This window comes from Stegodyphus dumicola, chromosome 12 (assembly GCF_044657685.1).
Source record: "Stegodyphus dumicola isolate Sdum_Otavi_A_Nest chromosome 12, ASM4465768v1".
Classification (NCBI taxonomy): domain Eukaryota; kingdom Metazoa; phylum Arthropoda; class Arachnida; order Araneae; family Eresidae; genus Stegodyphus; species Stegodyphus dumicola.
In genome coordinates, this window is record NC_140779.1 from 34053883 (window position 1) to 34070752 (window position 16870).

Below are 16870 nucleotides of genomic sequence, written 5' to 3' on the forward strand. Positions count from 1 at the left end.
CCACAACATTAAGAAACATTAAATTTTGCTTTGCGAATGGATATTTTTAAGTTGTATCAAACGAAAGAACAATGTCTTGTTCCTTATTACATTTCCTGATCTGATTTTTTGGAAACATGTTTGCCAGCAATTTTATTTCTTTGATGAATCATAATAAAAGTATGATAAGAACTAAAATATCAGATACTTATCTTGAATACACTCTTCCGAGTTAGCAATGACTATTATCAAATTAGACATTACATAGTCAGAAGAGTTAAAATTCAAATTAAACATTTTTGAGTTCAAAAACAAAAACAATTTTATTAAACACAGTAATACAGTGCTGCTTTTATAAAATAATATTAAATTATATAAACGGCTGTTCAGAACATTTTTAGAACAAAGCGATCTGGAAATTTCATGAAGATGGACACCTGTTTCGTTGTATACCGATTTCTATTTCAGACAGCACCATGTTCAAAATGGTGGGAGGGGGGGAGGTATATAAAACCATGTTAGATGGCGCTGTCTTCACCAGATGTTGAACTTTTGCGCGCGTTTGTAATTCTGCATCTGTTTGTAGTGATTAGGTAATTTTGTCTAGGTTTTGATTAGCAAGTTATAGGGACGAGAGAAAATAAAAGAGAACCATATTTATATGGATTACTTCTGCAGTAATGTAAGTACTTCATTTAATTTTTAAAACATTTGGCAATTAGAAAGTAGTTGAAAAATCAGGCTTTTTGTAATGTTGTACTTGAACGATATTAGTGGATTATAAATGTATACAATAAAGTCGATTTCTTGCCGATAAATTCTATGTTTATGATTTTCAGTACAGTTTAGCAATTTCAGTTATATATTTTTTATGACTATCGTTTTCGTCATTACTGCTGATGTGACCTTGAGATTATGTAAGCCTTGTTCTTGACAAAAACAAGATGTACTAAATATTTGAAGGGAAATATTTAATGACATCTTCTGTGTATATAGCCAATACCATTAGCTAAAAATATATTTACGAACATAAAATGTGTGCTTCATGATTTTTTTCGTTTTGTCTGATGATTGTGAGAATTACGTGGAGCCGTGTACATTTGTAAATGAATCGAAACTTAGACGTAGCTATTCTGATAACCATTTTCGGTTTAATGTTTCTTACTGAAATGAACCAGTACAAGCTATGGCATTTACGAAAGGCTTAATACTAGTTTTAACAGCTAAAGTATTATATGTGAAACTGGGTATAGACTCGAAATTCATTGACAGACTTTGTTTTTAAATTCAGAAAACAAAAGAATATTTTGAAAAGAAAAAGTGCATTTTTTAAATGGGAAGAACACGTTCTTAAACACAGTTTTGCATCACATTTTAATTTAATGTGAACATTTTTGACGCATGAATTTGTTGAATTAGTGATTTAACTGTTTAACTAGAACAAAAAATAAAGAAGGACCTATATCTGATCGCCCTTAAAATCAAAATGTATATCAAGCTCTTTTGCCTAATTTTAAAGAGAGTTAAGAATAGCATAAAATGCTTTTGTTTATATTTTGCGAAAAGTGTTCCTCAGAAATTGATGTTGGTATATATGAGGTTTGCAGGTTACTGCAAAGTCTGAGAAAGCTTAAATTCTATTTTTACTGGCAAGGGAATCAATAGTTTTCCTAGCATAGTTAATTTTATAGTTTTATAGGGAATATTCAAATAACAACATCTAAATTTTATATATGTCATAGTTATTGCTTATGCATAACATAAATTTTGTTTTCAGTATTCTTTAATCAAAATTTTGGCTTATTCAAATTAGTTTTGACACTGCATTTGCGAAACTCAAGTTCCAAGTAGTTTAGTTTATTTCGTCAATGAATTTTCCCAGTGTAGCTTGGGCTTAAGAATAAGTTCCAGGAGAATACGACGAATTTTAACAATACGTGTAACAATGTAAGTGCTATTATTTATATGCAACAGCCGCGTTGAAGAATAAACATCTGAAAATGATGTGAGGAATAAGCACAATAATATCCATTACGGGTACACGTATAAATTGACAATAATACAGATGCATGATTTATTGGCAATAATGAGCTGCATGGGCAACTATAAATTGACAATAATGATATGCATGGGCAACTATAAATTGACAATAATGAGCTGTATTGCATGGGTTTAGATTGAAATAAATGGTCGAAAAGGCCATCAGGAAACCATAAAGAGCAACGTGTAGCTTAGTTATTTGGAAACTGGAAGCAAAACATCAGTCCTCTTAGAAAGATTATACTAGACAGTACAAAGACTACATTTTCGAGAATTTATCCAGTTTAGATTTATGTTCTGTATTTTTCATTTCAAATTTCCATATCTGAAGGTTTATATATCCATTAGTTTGTGGACGAAAATGTGAAATAAATTTCTGAAGACAATGGAGCTTAAAATGCAGATGTGATACAGAAATACATTAATACGATATCCCCCCACTTTTCACTAATTTTATCGTCTTAAAATCGGAAAGGAAAAATTATGCAAATAATTTAATTTCCGAAGGCCGTGTTACAGAAGGAACTTAATAAATGAAGATTTGTTAAGGGTAAATTACAGTTAGCTATCACGATATTATTTCTTTAAAACAAACTTACATTTCAAGAAGAATACATATTAATAATAGCATAACAATATCTAACAAGATATCTCCATTCCTTAGTTCCCAGTAAGTTGAATATCGCCCGTTCTTACTGTATTTTCCACTTCTTCTTAGACCTCGAATCAGGTGAATGTGCAGTTGACTTAGCGAAATCAGTGCTTATTTGCTCCTCTGTGACTGGTCGTTATTATTTTAGGGTGGCATAAAATTTTTAAAAAATAGATATATGGAAGAAAATACGGTAATTAAATGGAAGAGAAACATATCAATTTTAATTTTAAAATTAGGCAAAAAATCAACCTATGAAGCTTAATTTAAATTGAGTTAAAAAAACTCTTGATTTTAAAAGCGATTAGACACAAGCCCCTCTATTTCAGGGAAAAACAAAGTTTGTTTCCAGAGCAAAAATGTTTTGCTTCTGAAGAAGAGGGAATTGTGTCTGATCGCTTCCGAAATTAATTGATATTTACTCAAAAAGTATTCCATACTGAGGTTGATTTTTGCCTTATTTAAGCAGTAAGAAGTACTTAAGTATATACGTTTTATTTTTTTAATAAGTACTTATATTGCAGAATTCTTGCATAGCGTAGCATCATCTAGAAATTAAAGCCAGCTGTTGTTCATTGGTTAAAATTTTGCGATATATTCGTAAATATAGTTCTGTAACTAAACGAAAATTATTTCTGAATTTATGCCTTTATTAAATTTTATAGCTTATCATAAATTCCATTATCATAAAAAGCATAAAACAAAAAAATTCTGCCTTGACCATGGCTTGTGTTAGCACAATATTAAAAACTTTATACCTGTCCAAAAAGATATGAATTAACCTGGATTACCGAATAATAAACATATGTATACCTTTGTATAAACTAATGCAAGGCAAACCTGCCCATTTTCATTCGGAATTTTTTTTGAATGGTAAGTCCTTTCATGTAAGGACTTTTATCATATGTATTTGAACAAGAGAGTGTACCTCAAGGCTGTGTTCTAAGTATTGCTGTGTTCAGTATATAAATGAGTTTAGTCCACCTATTTCTGGATCTCTTGCCGCCCAGCCAGTGTATTGGTTAGTGACGTTGGCAGCCGTTCTCGGAGAAGGCATGGATATTCGTAAGCACATGTTTGTGCAGCAAGGGGGACACCTTTGCTGCACAGACATGCGCAAACAAGGACAAACAAGAACGTGTTTGTCAAAATATGCAGCAAGTCCTCTTGAGAGGTTGATGGTAGGAGAAAGAAGGATGGAAGAGCCTCGTGCCGCCCCCATGTGGTGTTCTTCTTCAAAACTGAGATGGAACTGCATGGTTAGTGCGATGGAACTATGCCTGTATGATTAATGGTGATATTCTAGTGCCTCGACTACTTCTACCTATGTCTGGGTGTCTAATAACCTCCTGATAATGTGTCAGACAGCTGATATGAGGCTTACGAATCATAAATAAAATATCGGGTTGACAAATCTCTTAACATTCGATACTAATAAAATTAAAATCCTTCATGATATTCTGACAATTTTTAATTTTCATGATGTTACTAGCTGTAAGACGGCTACGTAACTTGAATTTCAATTTAGCCAAGTTCAGTATAAGATTTACGTTAATTTTAGAGAATAAGAATTTGGAAAGACTATATCCAAACAACTGGTGGTTGTAACTTGATTACTATATTCTAAGTAAGCTTGTTGGTCCCCCTTCAGCGAAGAAAAACACTTCTTTCCCTTGTCTTTTTAATGTTAGAGTTTTAAAATTAATTATCTGTTTTTTATTAGCTTTACCAAAATTGTTATATACTTCGCATATCGTTCTGCCAAGCATAACAAACACTACTGCGTGTAATTCTTTTATCACATTCAGTCTTTTCGTCGTTCCTTGAAAATATTTCCTTAATAAAGAACGCGTTTATCATATGTTTCTGTTATACGGTTAAAGTGGAGAAACCGTTGTAAAGACCCGTCAATTTTTTACGGTTGGGAGGAAAATGAGGATTTAAACAATTAGATTACTCGGTAAATGCTCCTAAAGTCAGTTTTAATCACACGTTCAAGAGAGCAGAAAAACGAGCTCGGAGAAAAACTCAAGATTTTCTTTAAGAAAAAAGAAATGTTTGAAAAGCGTAGGTTAATCGCCTAAAGAAATCGCTTAGCGAACTTCAGAATGCGAAATTCTATTTATAGAAGTTCTTTGGCAGAAGTGAAGACAGAATGCTTTTATCTTAAATACATGTTTCGTACTTTCTTATAAACACGGCATTTTGTTTGTACTTTTCAACTGTTTTACGAAAGCAAAAGCTTAGTTATCGTTTCATGTCTTAAGAAGTTAGTTCATTAAAATACGCAATACCGGTTATTTTGACTTTAAATATCTGTTATTGTGTAATTTACATTCCATCAAATAGTGACAAAAATCAAAAAACTGCTTATGTTTTTAGATAACTGTGATTTTGTTGATTGCGAGTTTTAATAACATCATTCGCTTTAATAGTAGTTGTTAATTAAATATGCATAATTTAATTAAGCTATTTTTTAAGTTCTTAATGTTAAGATTAAAAGTTACGCTTAATGTTTGTTCTGTTTTATAGGTTTGCGATTATTTCCATTAATTATGTAAAAAAAACTTTGATTCAGTGAGTTCGAGTAACTCTCAGACGCTAGCAAATGCCACTTAATAAACTGAATATATTGCATTGTCCCATAAAATCTGGCTTTTTTTAAGTTCAGAATTCCACAAAAATAAACAAGAAATGAGCAACAAAAATCAAGCATTCTACGTTGGTCCTTACAATTTCTTCCCAACATTCAACAAGCTGCTCAGTGCCTCGACGGTGGAAATCGCCATCTTTGTACAAGCGTTAAACCAATTTTGACCCGTCTTAGAGGCATCGCTTCGAAAAAAGCTTTGGGCACCTCGACTAAACGCAAAAGTCAAGATGTCGATCGACTTGACACTTCATGTTAACGCATAAACGCATAAAAGCATAAAGAAACAAACACACTATTTTGTAGAACACATACATCTCTAACGGCTAACATAAAATCCATTACGGAAACATTTTATTATTCACGCAAAATTTTCGCTTAAAAAAACGTCAAGTCAAACCAATATTTAATGTGCCAAAAATATACTGCAAGTAGTGGATAAAACAACCAATGAAAGTAATCAGTCTCGACGTCATTTATCTGCTTCAGTATATTTATGTGTGAATATTTATTCGTTAACTGTAGAGAATCTTGTAACTGCTTTTTTAAAACTAAAAAGGGAAATCATAAATAACAGCTGCAGAATTGTTTCCTTATCACTTTTATATTAAATCCAAGGAATCCATTATTATTGCGTAGGTTTGCAACTTCGCAGCAAAGAGAATCGAGCGGGCAGCAACAATAGACTTTAAAAGCAGTTTCGTAAATGTGTAGAGATTTGGTTTTTAACTCTATGGGTTAAAAGACTTTAAAAGAATAATATTTTTAATAAAACAGTTTTAAATATGCTTTTTAAAATAATAAATTTTTAATAATTAAGCCCAACATTAAGCCATTTCATAATATGTCAGACTTCCTGCAGACGATATTTTTAAATTAACCGTTATTAAATATCGTCTGATTTTTGACCGTTATGTATAGCAAAGAATTTCACTAGGAGTTGAATTTTATGGATCTGTACTTAAGATTTGCGTCGTTGAAAGTTCGCATTCAGAAATCAGATTTTAATATTAAATTATGAATAAGCTGCCGAATAAATTCCAGCATAAGATATATAGAGCTGTATCTGAATGCAAAACTGGAGCATTAAGATGGAGCGAAGAAGGAGATTCAGTAATATTTAACTTCCCGCAGTTTAAGATCGAATACTTAGGTGCAGATGATTCAATAAGTCGAAGCTCAAGTATTCCGTCATTTATCCGTCAACTGAACCTTTATGGATTTAGAAAGCTTGTGGATTTAACTCGTGAAAACAATTGTTCTGAATATGCAAATATCTATTTCCAACGAGGTAAACCAGAATTATTGGATTTTATAACTAGAAATAATACTCAACCAAAATTTATGGTAAGTAACATTATTTTTTCACGGTTTAATACAGTTTCCTAATATATAATATATATGTTTAAATTTATTAAAGTATGCGAGAAACGCATGACAAGTAATTAATTATCTGCTTACTCCAAATTTCGGATTTACAACGGAAGTTACATCAACCTTTGTGATTTATGACATTGTTGATTCTGAAAAATAGGTGTTCTGACTATCTTAATATAATTTTTATAATTGATTCTGAGGTAACTGGCGTTAAATTTCTTTTATAAGCCAGTTATATATTTTCAACCTTTATAGTACCTTTTTATTAATATATTTATGTATTGGTAATTTGTAATTTTAAACATTATATTTTTATTAATTTTGTTTATTCAAAACTAATGCATCAATTTACATATATATTTATTTAAAATACTTTAAATATGATTTCAGTACTAAATTTTAGAAGTGCAATGAAATATTTTTAAATCCATTATTTTTCATGTTGCCCGTTTTATCCTAAACATCCTTTACGTCTGTATGGTCAAACTAGATTTCGTATATCTATTTTTATATCTTAAAGTAATTAATTATCTTATATAATTATAAATTTCAAGAGAAAATCACATTTTTTAAACCTTGCTGTTTTCCACTTTTCAACACACATTTTGTCTGTTTACGTCGATATACTCTTATCGAAAAATAAAATATTTTGAGTCTCTTGAATTTCAAATTTAGAAGATAATTTCAGTTTTTATGTTCATTATTACGTAAGACACAACGTGTAATATATATTTAATGATTTATGCTATGCAAGGATGAGGTATGAATAGAAATTTCTTAAAAAATTTTATTTTTAAAACTAACTATTTTATAGTTTATTTATCCTCATTTAATTTTCTTGAGTGTTTAATGCTTTAAATGAAAACATTAAACTGCTTTATTTTGCGAGTAGTAAATTTAACTGTATTAAATATGGATAGGGTTATGACTGTCCTTTTTTTCTTCAGATTGAATGAAATTTCCTAGATAAAGGACGACCCACCGAGCGATAAATTCGCTGAACATTGGTAGTTCGGTCCGAGGTTCCATGAACGAGCTGGCTGCATTGATGTTTTCGTTCTTTTTCCCATGTGTAATGTGTATACGGTTTCTCTTAGCAAGTTCTCCACGAAGGCATCCCTCCCCTTATTCAGATAGCCCCGAGCGCTTTGCCATAATCTAATAAAGCAAACCAAACCTAGATGAAGGATTCAAATAAGTTACTGGAACATCATCCTAATATCTTTATCCGAATGCAATTAATTATGCATTTTTCTAAAACAATTACATCTGTAATGCCAATAAAATTATATTTTTTATATTTTTAATCGAAGATATAAATATATTAAATTTCATCCCATTATTCATAATTATTTTATATAATATGGATTTTAGAAAAACCTAAAGGTGAAGAAGGAGGTTTTATTTGATGCAGACAATACGAACAAGGGAAATGAATTGTCGAAGTGGAAAACTTCAATAGTAAGTAATGTCTTTTAACTTCTTATCAGAATAAACACAATTTCATTTTCATTTTTTTCTGTGAGATTATTTTTAGAAATATATATCTCAAAATAGCATAAAACGTATTCACTGTTTCTGCATTTTGGAGTTTGTTTTATTGAAGTTATATTTTGATTTATTTTATAATAAAAAAGGTAGTTTTTTGCTTCTAATTTCCCTTTATTTTTGGAGGGGAGGTTAAAATGTAAGCATGTTTCCTATTTAAATTTGTTATTATTATAATTTTTTTTCATATAAATGTGTTTGTAACAATATAATTTCCCTTAACAAATTACAGAAAATAATTTGAAATACAAGTGTACTTTTATTTTCTGTCAGTTTGGGAAAATATATTCATGATGTTTAAGGAAATAGAATCCCCCCTAAACACTTCTATCAGCAGAAATTGGTATAAGCAATTGGTAAAAATGATCCGTTTTAACATAGTATAATATACTTTAGAGCTGAAAGTCAATATTATTAAATTTACATAGTGGTGAATTATAGCTCTTTAACCTTCTTACTATTATTCCAGCAAAAGCACAATTAAGATAAATCCAAAACTGTCTTTAGCTGATAAATAAGACATATTTCGAATATCTTTTAATATTTTAGTGCTTTAATTTTAAATTTAATCTGAAATACAAATGAACTTTTGGTTTTTTTTTACCTGTTGCAACGACCAAAAGATAACTTTCGATAAAAGTGATTATTCGCAGTAATAGCATAATGTTCAAAATAACCTGAAAACTGTTTCTAGTCGATAAAGTGGTTAAATTTCCAATACTTGTCTGTAAATATAGAGTGCTTTCAGTTTAATTTAGAATAAAATAATCTGCGAAATTTGTTATCTATTGCAGCAACCAGACGAAATATACAGTATTATAAGAAACGTGCTTAATCCAGCTATTATACAGTCATTGCTCATTATATATAATCACTAAATGACTTTGTCACAGTTGAAATCTCCTCAAAGCATTTCACGGATGTAGAGGACTTAGCAAGTATCAGATAAAGTTGTGAATTAGATTTTTTTATTATTATTATTTTCTAATTTGCATTACAACTGCTTAAATATTTTTCGCATTTAAAAATTTTAATATTTATGTTAAAATGTATAAATAGGAATTTTAGTAACTTAGTAACTTAGAAAATTCATTCAAATAGTGTTAATCCCCCCCCAAAGTAACCAAAGATATTAATCTCTACTGAAATGTGTGTAATGCCCCCTTCCCCCCCCCAAAAAAAAAACCGCACGTATACTCTTGTTGTATATTATGCTTTTATTCTACTATAAAATATTTTCGTTACTTACCTAGCAATCAAGAAAGTGTAGTTCTTTGAAACAGACTTTGGATACTGAAGATAAAGAAAAATTTGATCTAAGAGCAAGTCTTGCAGAAACTGTTAAAACAAGGAAACGAAAATGCGTTCTGGTAAGAAATTTTATTTCAGGTAGTCCTTTTTATAAATGAAAGCTCCTTGAATACATTTTACATACTCATGAAAGATTAAATATTATGTGATTACGTTTGAATAAAATAGAAATACCCATCTAATATCAGAAAAATGCTAGAATAATTTTTTGAAAAATGTTCTTTCCCATTGTTTTGAATGACTTGTATTTATTATATGTCAGAGGATGTCAAACTTCTTTCCAATGACGGAACTATATGGTAAAACTTCCGCAGGTTTCAAGCGCTGCAGTGAGATCTTCTAATTGCCTAAATAGATGTTTATATAGTTTTATAATTAATTAAAACGTTTTTGATTAAAAAGAAACACTGTAAGTAGATTAACAAAAATTTATCATGATTTAAATGATATGTAGCTGTCGATTATAATTTGTACACAACGACCGATTATTTTTGTAAAAAAGTAAAATTAAAATTGAAAGACTTAATAATCTTTACGTTAGAGTATAAAGTGTTTATTCGAATGTAACATAAGGCAATAATTTTAAAATCGGAATTAATAATTTTGCTTAAACTATCACAAATTTCTGAAACAGTTGATGGAAAACTGAAGTCAGGGTCTAAATTATTTTAAAACTAGTTGCATTTTACCAAGGATTTCATATAAAATATAGTAACTTAATTTCTCATATAAAACTAACAGGAGCACCAACCTACGGATATTAAAATCTTCAGTCGCTTAACTTTTTAAATGTAAATGTGAAATGTATGATCAGATGTATATTGCTTTTGCAAATGAAATTTACAACTATACACACTTATTCTAAAATTCGCATTGTCGTGGCAGTAACTTACAAAAGTTTAATTTTTTACTAATTTGACGATTAGCTCGCAACACACATTTTGATATTAATTTCAATCATTGCTCTGGCCCACCAGCGGCCGAGCGGTAAAGTCGCTGAACACTGGTATTTCGGTCCGAGGTTCGAATCCTGTGAACGGACTGGCTGCATGGGCGTTTTCGTGGTTTTCCCCATGTGTAACGTGTATACGAGCCAGTTTCCCTTAGAAAGTCCTCCACGAAGGCATCCCTTCCCTTAAGCAGATAGCCCTAGTGTGCTTTGCCGTAATAAAATAAACCAATCATTACTCTTAAACTGTAATTTTTTTGAAAACATGATAGTTGCAAATAGCTCGTTAATTTCGAATTGTATTTTGAAAGTAAAACCATTTCTTGCTACAATACAAGCTGTTTTTAATAGGCGGATAAGCCGCAATTACCCCATGCCCCCTTTATATACAATGCTTTCCTCCATTCATGATTTGAAAGTGCGACTTAAGACGTATATAATAGTTAGATGACAGTATTGTTTAAAACATGCAATTTCACATAAAACTGGACTTGTCCGAAACAGCATGCCGTATTTAATATTAAGTCTTATAAAAATCGTTCCTGTGGTTCAGCTTTTATGAATTATTTGAATACTGGCGTTGATTATCAGCTTAGTGCTGAAAAATCATTTTACGTACCGATTACATTTATTTTATATACATTAATCTTGCCCAGCCTTCCCATGAATTTTTCAATGAATGAAAACGATACTATTTTGTAAGAAATTCACTCCTCTTATTTTGTCTACATTTTAATCACACCATTTTGGTCATTTTTAAAAGTATTAAATCATTTTAATCTGCGAATTTTATAAAACTATTAAACATGTTATGAACGGAGATTAATTTTAGAAAGAATTTCCTTTAGAGTACCATTTGTTTGATAAGTTTTGGTTTGGTTTGGTTTATTTAGATTACGGCAAAGCACTCGAGGGCTATCTGCCTTAAGGGAGGGATGCCTTCGTGAAGGACTTTTTAAGGGGATCTGGCTCGTATATACGTTACACATAGGAGAAAACCACGAAAACACCCATGCAGCCAGCCCGTTCGCGAAATTCGAACCTTGGACCAAACTACCAGTGTTCAGCGACGTTACCGCTCGGCCGCTGGTGGGCCATTTGTTTGATAAGAATCTCTATTATTAAGTAAAGAAACTCTATGTGTGCTGATAATGTGTAGGTTGGTACAAATTCCGGTCCAGACCGTTGCTCTTCAGATGTTCAAGTTCTCTTCAGATGAGAATCCGCCTATTGTGAGGTCGTAAACTAAAGAACTCCTCCGTGAAGAGTACGTTTCTCCACTCATCTCAGATGCTCCCCTTCTGAGGACAGTATAGTGATCCTATGCCAATGAAACACGAACCAACAAAACTATATGGTTGAGTCGGAGTGGAACAGTTTCAGTCGAAATTCTTTTACCAGTAACCCTCTCAAGGAGCTATTGCAAAAACGTGGCGTTCATAGTGTGTTTTCATTTGGCGGTTAGTGTTAAACACTGATCCTCATTTTGTGCTGTTGCAGGCGTACGACCTTGTCTTGATTTTCAGGAAACATTTCCAATTTTCAAAAACCTATTCCGTCGTCTCTAAATGACATTTTGAGAAACTCCTTAAGCTTCCGCTACAACGGATTGACCCGCGTTTAAAGAACTGATGGCCTCCAGGTTACCAATTCAGCTAAGTCATCTTGCTGAGACATATTCGCTTACAATATACCCTAACTCTTCTGAGCAGTGTGCATATCTTTGAGAATTTTGCCTGTAGAGTATCTTTAATTGAGTTTGAAATATATTCATGTGTAGTGCATTCCCAATGGTTTGCAATTTCAGTAGATGCTTAATGAAACTTTAGATTTGTAGAACTCAAGCATTTCATCATTTTCTGTCTCTTGTCAGTTGAATTCTACTTTACTGAAGACTGTAAAATAGTTGAGAATTTGCCTGCACAGCATCTTTGAAAGTATTTATATTCATGAGCTACCTTTATAACTGAAAAGGTGATATTTTAGTAAAACTGATCACCATTTATGAAAGTAAATATATGATTCCGAAATGTTGTATCGAATCTCATGAATGATACTGTCAAGTTACTGTATATATGATCTTGATATTCAGTATGGTGACTGAATGATATAAAGAAAACTATGTTTTTTTCTGCACATGTATTCTTGTAGCTTGCACGCTTAGAGAAACTAATCATAAATGCTACTGTATCATAAATGCCAGACCATAATAATATCTAAAGGTCCGAAATTCTATTTATTTTATCAAATAATCTTTAACATTTCAGCTTTATTATAATATTTGATTACGTTTTATAGCTTTTTGTAAGCTAATTATTCAAATATGAATTAATTAAATTTAATTTTATAGCTATCGTAATCTTATTTTAGGTTTTATGTATAAAGCAATGGAATTCAATTAGGATAAATTAGAATCGAATTTTTTATCTTACGGAACTGTTGCAATTGTTTAAGCTGCAAAATAATTTTTTATTTATTTATTTTAAGAAAAATGCCACCGGGTCCCAAAGAGAAGAGCAAATACATGTCGGAGACGAAGTTCCAAAGAAAAGAAATAAGCCTATCACAGTGAAATCAGCTTTTAATATGCAGCACAGGCCAGTAAACCTAAAGAATGGAGATAATTTTCTGAAGAAAGCACAACAGACAGGTTTGGATATGCAATATAAGCTTCCTGTCCTTAATGAAACCACTGTGTCTTCAAAATCAAAAGCAAGTTTTCCCGTGCAGCATAAACCTTTTTTTCTGAAAAGAAATGAAGCACCAAAGGTTACTGAAAATTCTATTGTTGCTCTTAAACCTCCTAACCAGATTGGAAACAATTTCATGATTTCAACGCAACCTGCCGCTGATAAGAAGAAACAGAAGCATCAAGTCCTAAATGGATACAGTGTCCCAATGACTACAGAAAATCCTGGTATGCAGTATAAGGCAACTATTTATTCAAATAGCGAAAACACACAAGATGTGATATATATTGGAAAAGTAAGATTTTTTAATTGCTTTTTTTATTATTATTTTTAAGATGGCATGCTCTATTTACTTGTTTCTAGAGTTTTTCTGACATACTTGTTTGATGACATATATAACACTAAATACCAGAATCATGTTAGAAGAAAACATTTCTGGACATAAGGCTAAACACAAATGCAATAATGTTTTATTAAATTTTGAAGGATTGTGCTTAACGCTAATGTCGAATAATGCCAAGGGTTTGTAATTTGTTAGATTAGTTTTATAATATATCCTTTTAAATAATCTAAATATATTATATATTCTTATTTTTAAAAAATTTTAAAAAGTCTTACCTATTCTAACATAATGTTAGATATGGATATACTCGGTGAACAAAATAGACAACTACTTGGTAACTGAACGATCAGTTTGAAACCAAATAGAAATCCCAAACCTGAATTGAATAAATTTGTGTAGAAATGTTTTTTAACTTTCTAATTACTTGACAACTGTTTTCAATTCTGATGCCTCTTAATCACTAAGATTTCTATTAAGAAACGCATTTTGTAGTGATGATAAAAAATTATTATGTATAGTGTATTAAGTTTATTCTGGTTGGATCTTTTGATTGATGAATTTTTTGACACCAAGAAAGGCGGCAAGCAGCAATGTTTGCAAGACGGCTGTCATGCAAAACACGCCGAAAACATGTGTTGCAAAAGCAACAAAATTTCTCGCCTTGTGTGTTCTTGGCTATGTCTGACTCCAGCTTCGGATGACTGTATAGAATTATTTAATGCAATTTATATAGTATCGGGACAGATCCTCTTCCTACTGATCCAGGTACCCACGAAGCCTTAGAAACACCGCCTAGAAGGAATCCGAAATTTCATCTCCGCTCAGTCTAGCTCTCAAGTACTGTTGATGTGGATGTCAGTTTCGGGCTCTTTATACTCTTTATCTCTCTCTCTTTCTTTACGTCAGAGAATGATTCACTGACAAATTCTTAAACTGATTACCAAGGCCATCATAGACTTTCCAGCAGTTGGAGATACTAGTGCCAACAAGCCTTCAACAAGTGAAAAATAAAGATAAGTGATAAGTACCTCTGATATCTCCACAACTGGTAAGTATCTATGTTGTAAACTTGGCCAAATAATTGACAAATGTGCTGCGGCAATTATAATACTGTGTGAGGGCTGAGTTTGTGCTCAGTAAATGGTTGCTGACTTGGGGAAAGGTTCTTCCCCCAGTTAAATCTATATTTCATCTTTCTTACCAGTTCTGAAGAAGACGACGAGAAGTGAGTTTATTAAATTGAACACGCTGATAGGTATGCATATTTTAGGAACACCTGGAGACGTGGCTTCGAGTTTGTCTATGTCATCAATATTTTTGCTGTCTGCCGTATCGAACCTCTGAAGGCAGTAGCCGAGCAGTAATATCGCTGAAGACTGATAGTTCGACCCTGGTTCAGTTTCGGGCAAACCGGCTGGCTGCATTGGAATTTTCCGTGTTGTTGTTATCCTTGTGTAACGTGAATACGAGCCATGAATACGAGGCATTCCTGTGCATAGGCAGACAGTCCTCCTGTGATTTGCTGTAATCAAATAAACCAACGATTCCCTGACGGTATTGTTGCTCTTAGGTAGTGCTAACCAGGTTTTATGATCATGGTGCTTGCGAGTTGGTGGCATACATAACCATTACAGATATTCATAACCATCGAGCGATCTTCTACTTGGACTGGTCAAATTTAATTTTCTTGTGGCTGTCTATCTTAATTTATGATTTAAGCATGTCAGCAGATTCATTTTGACTGAAATCAGCATCTTCTAATTTTTTTTTTAGAAACATAATTCTACAGACGAATTTTACACATTCAGAATTGGTCTCTTTGCGTTTTCTTAAAAAACATATTCTTTTAACAAACTCTAGATAATTGTATAGCATTTCCCAGATTACATGTGATATTAAATTTTAAAAAATTACGGAAATCTATTTTGAATTATTAAAAAAATATGTTTGAAACTTTTTTTTTTTTTTTTTTTTTTTGTTGATGCAGTATCTAATAAAATTATTGATATTTTTATAAATTGTTTTGATATCATAATATAATTTATATTAATTAGTTTCAGAGTTCTGTGCCAAAATCCAGACAAAATTCGAATATGGTTGTCATCAAGCATGAACCTGAAGATGTAACAAGCTATCGGCCAGAATTTCAGAACTCTCAGCTCGTACAGGTTATATAACTGAGACACAATTTCTTTATGATTACTTGTATAGCTCAATAAATTCAGATCCACTGAAAACTCTTTAAAATTTACTTTATGAAATATGTTAATGAATATTAATGAATGTGAATTGGTAGGTTATTGTTAACCAAAACTCTTGCAATGAAGTGTACTAATATCTTTAAATTGAAATTGTAAATTGTTCATTTCATTACCGTAAGCAGTGTTTACTGCTATTATCAAAAAATTGCTGTAATCTATCCACGATTTTCACTCTTTTAGTTTTTAATTTTTGAAATGATATATAATTCGAAATTTGAATGGATTGTTAACATTTTTAATGTAAAGATTAGCTTACAGAGTGCAATGTAATTTTATTTCTGCTTTTACTTTTTTAAGGCTTTGAATGCTTCGAGAACAACACTTTCAAACTCAGAAGTAAATTCTCATGACTCCCGTACTACAGATAAGACTAACCAAGCAGTAAACCCTTGCAACTACAGCAGTAATTTAAAGGACAGAGCTATTCTGGAAGATGTAAAATACATCGGAATGGTAATATTACATTTGCATGTTTTGGAATTTTTATTTAACATCTCATGCATAAAATTCTCATGCATCATTGTTTCATAACATCAGAAACAATTCGTGTAGAGGAGGGTAATAACAGAACTTTACCGACCCTAACAGCATGGTGACGTTGCTGTGACATTGCAAATGTGTCACACTGTGAGAATCTCAGTATCGCAGTGAGTTTGTAGATATGGCTTAATAGCCTCTTTTCACGACGTCACATTATGAGGCTTATGTGTTGTCACATTGTGACGTTTATGTGACTGCACATTTGAACATTCATGTGAAGTCACATATTGACATTGCTGTGAAATTACCTTGTGACGTTGATGCATAGTCACTCTGCGACGTTGTTGTGAAGTCACACTGCAATGCTGTTGTGAAATTACACGGCGACATTGTTGGGAAGTCACACTGCGATATTCATGTAACGCCACAATGCGACTTTGATGTAATTCCATAGAGTAACATGAATGGAATAAAGTGCCGCGAATATAATGCCACTAAAGATACAAATGGATATCACACAACACAGAATTACTTTCTAAACGATTAACGTGATTTCTCAGCGCTCCTGTTTTAGAGAACTCGTAATTTCA

At 31.7% G+C, this 16870-nt stretch overlaps 1 protein-coding gene across 4 annotated transcripts in view; it reads left to right on the top strand.

Moving 5' to 3' along the window:
- The first annotated feature begins 528 nt into the window (after positions 1–528).
- Positions 529–16870, top strand: part of LOC118193530 (uncharacterized) — a 48258-nt gene continuing 31916 nt past the window's right edge. For 3 of the 4 annotated variants that reach the window (XM_035364627.2, XM_035364629.2, XM_035364628.2), the window contains exons 1-6: positions 6250–6668; positions 8073–8159; positions 9500–9616; positions 12994–13491; positions 15594–15707; positions 16098–16253. In XM_035364627.2, coding sequence (XP_035220518.2) covers positions 6339–6668; positions 8073–8159; positions 9500–9616; positions 12994–13491; positions 15594–15707; positions 16098–16253 — 1302 coding nt within the window. In that variant the 5' untranslated portion in view covers positions 6250–6338. Of the gene's footprint in view, positions 662–6249; positions 6669–8072; positions 8160–9499; positions 9617–12993; positions 13492–15593; positions 15708–16097; positions 16254–16870 lie in introns of those variants that run through there. The other variant, XM_035364630.2, reaches the window with a different exon arrangement.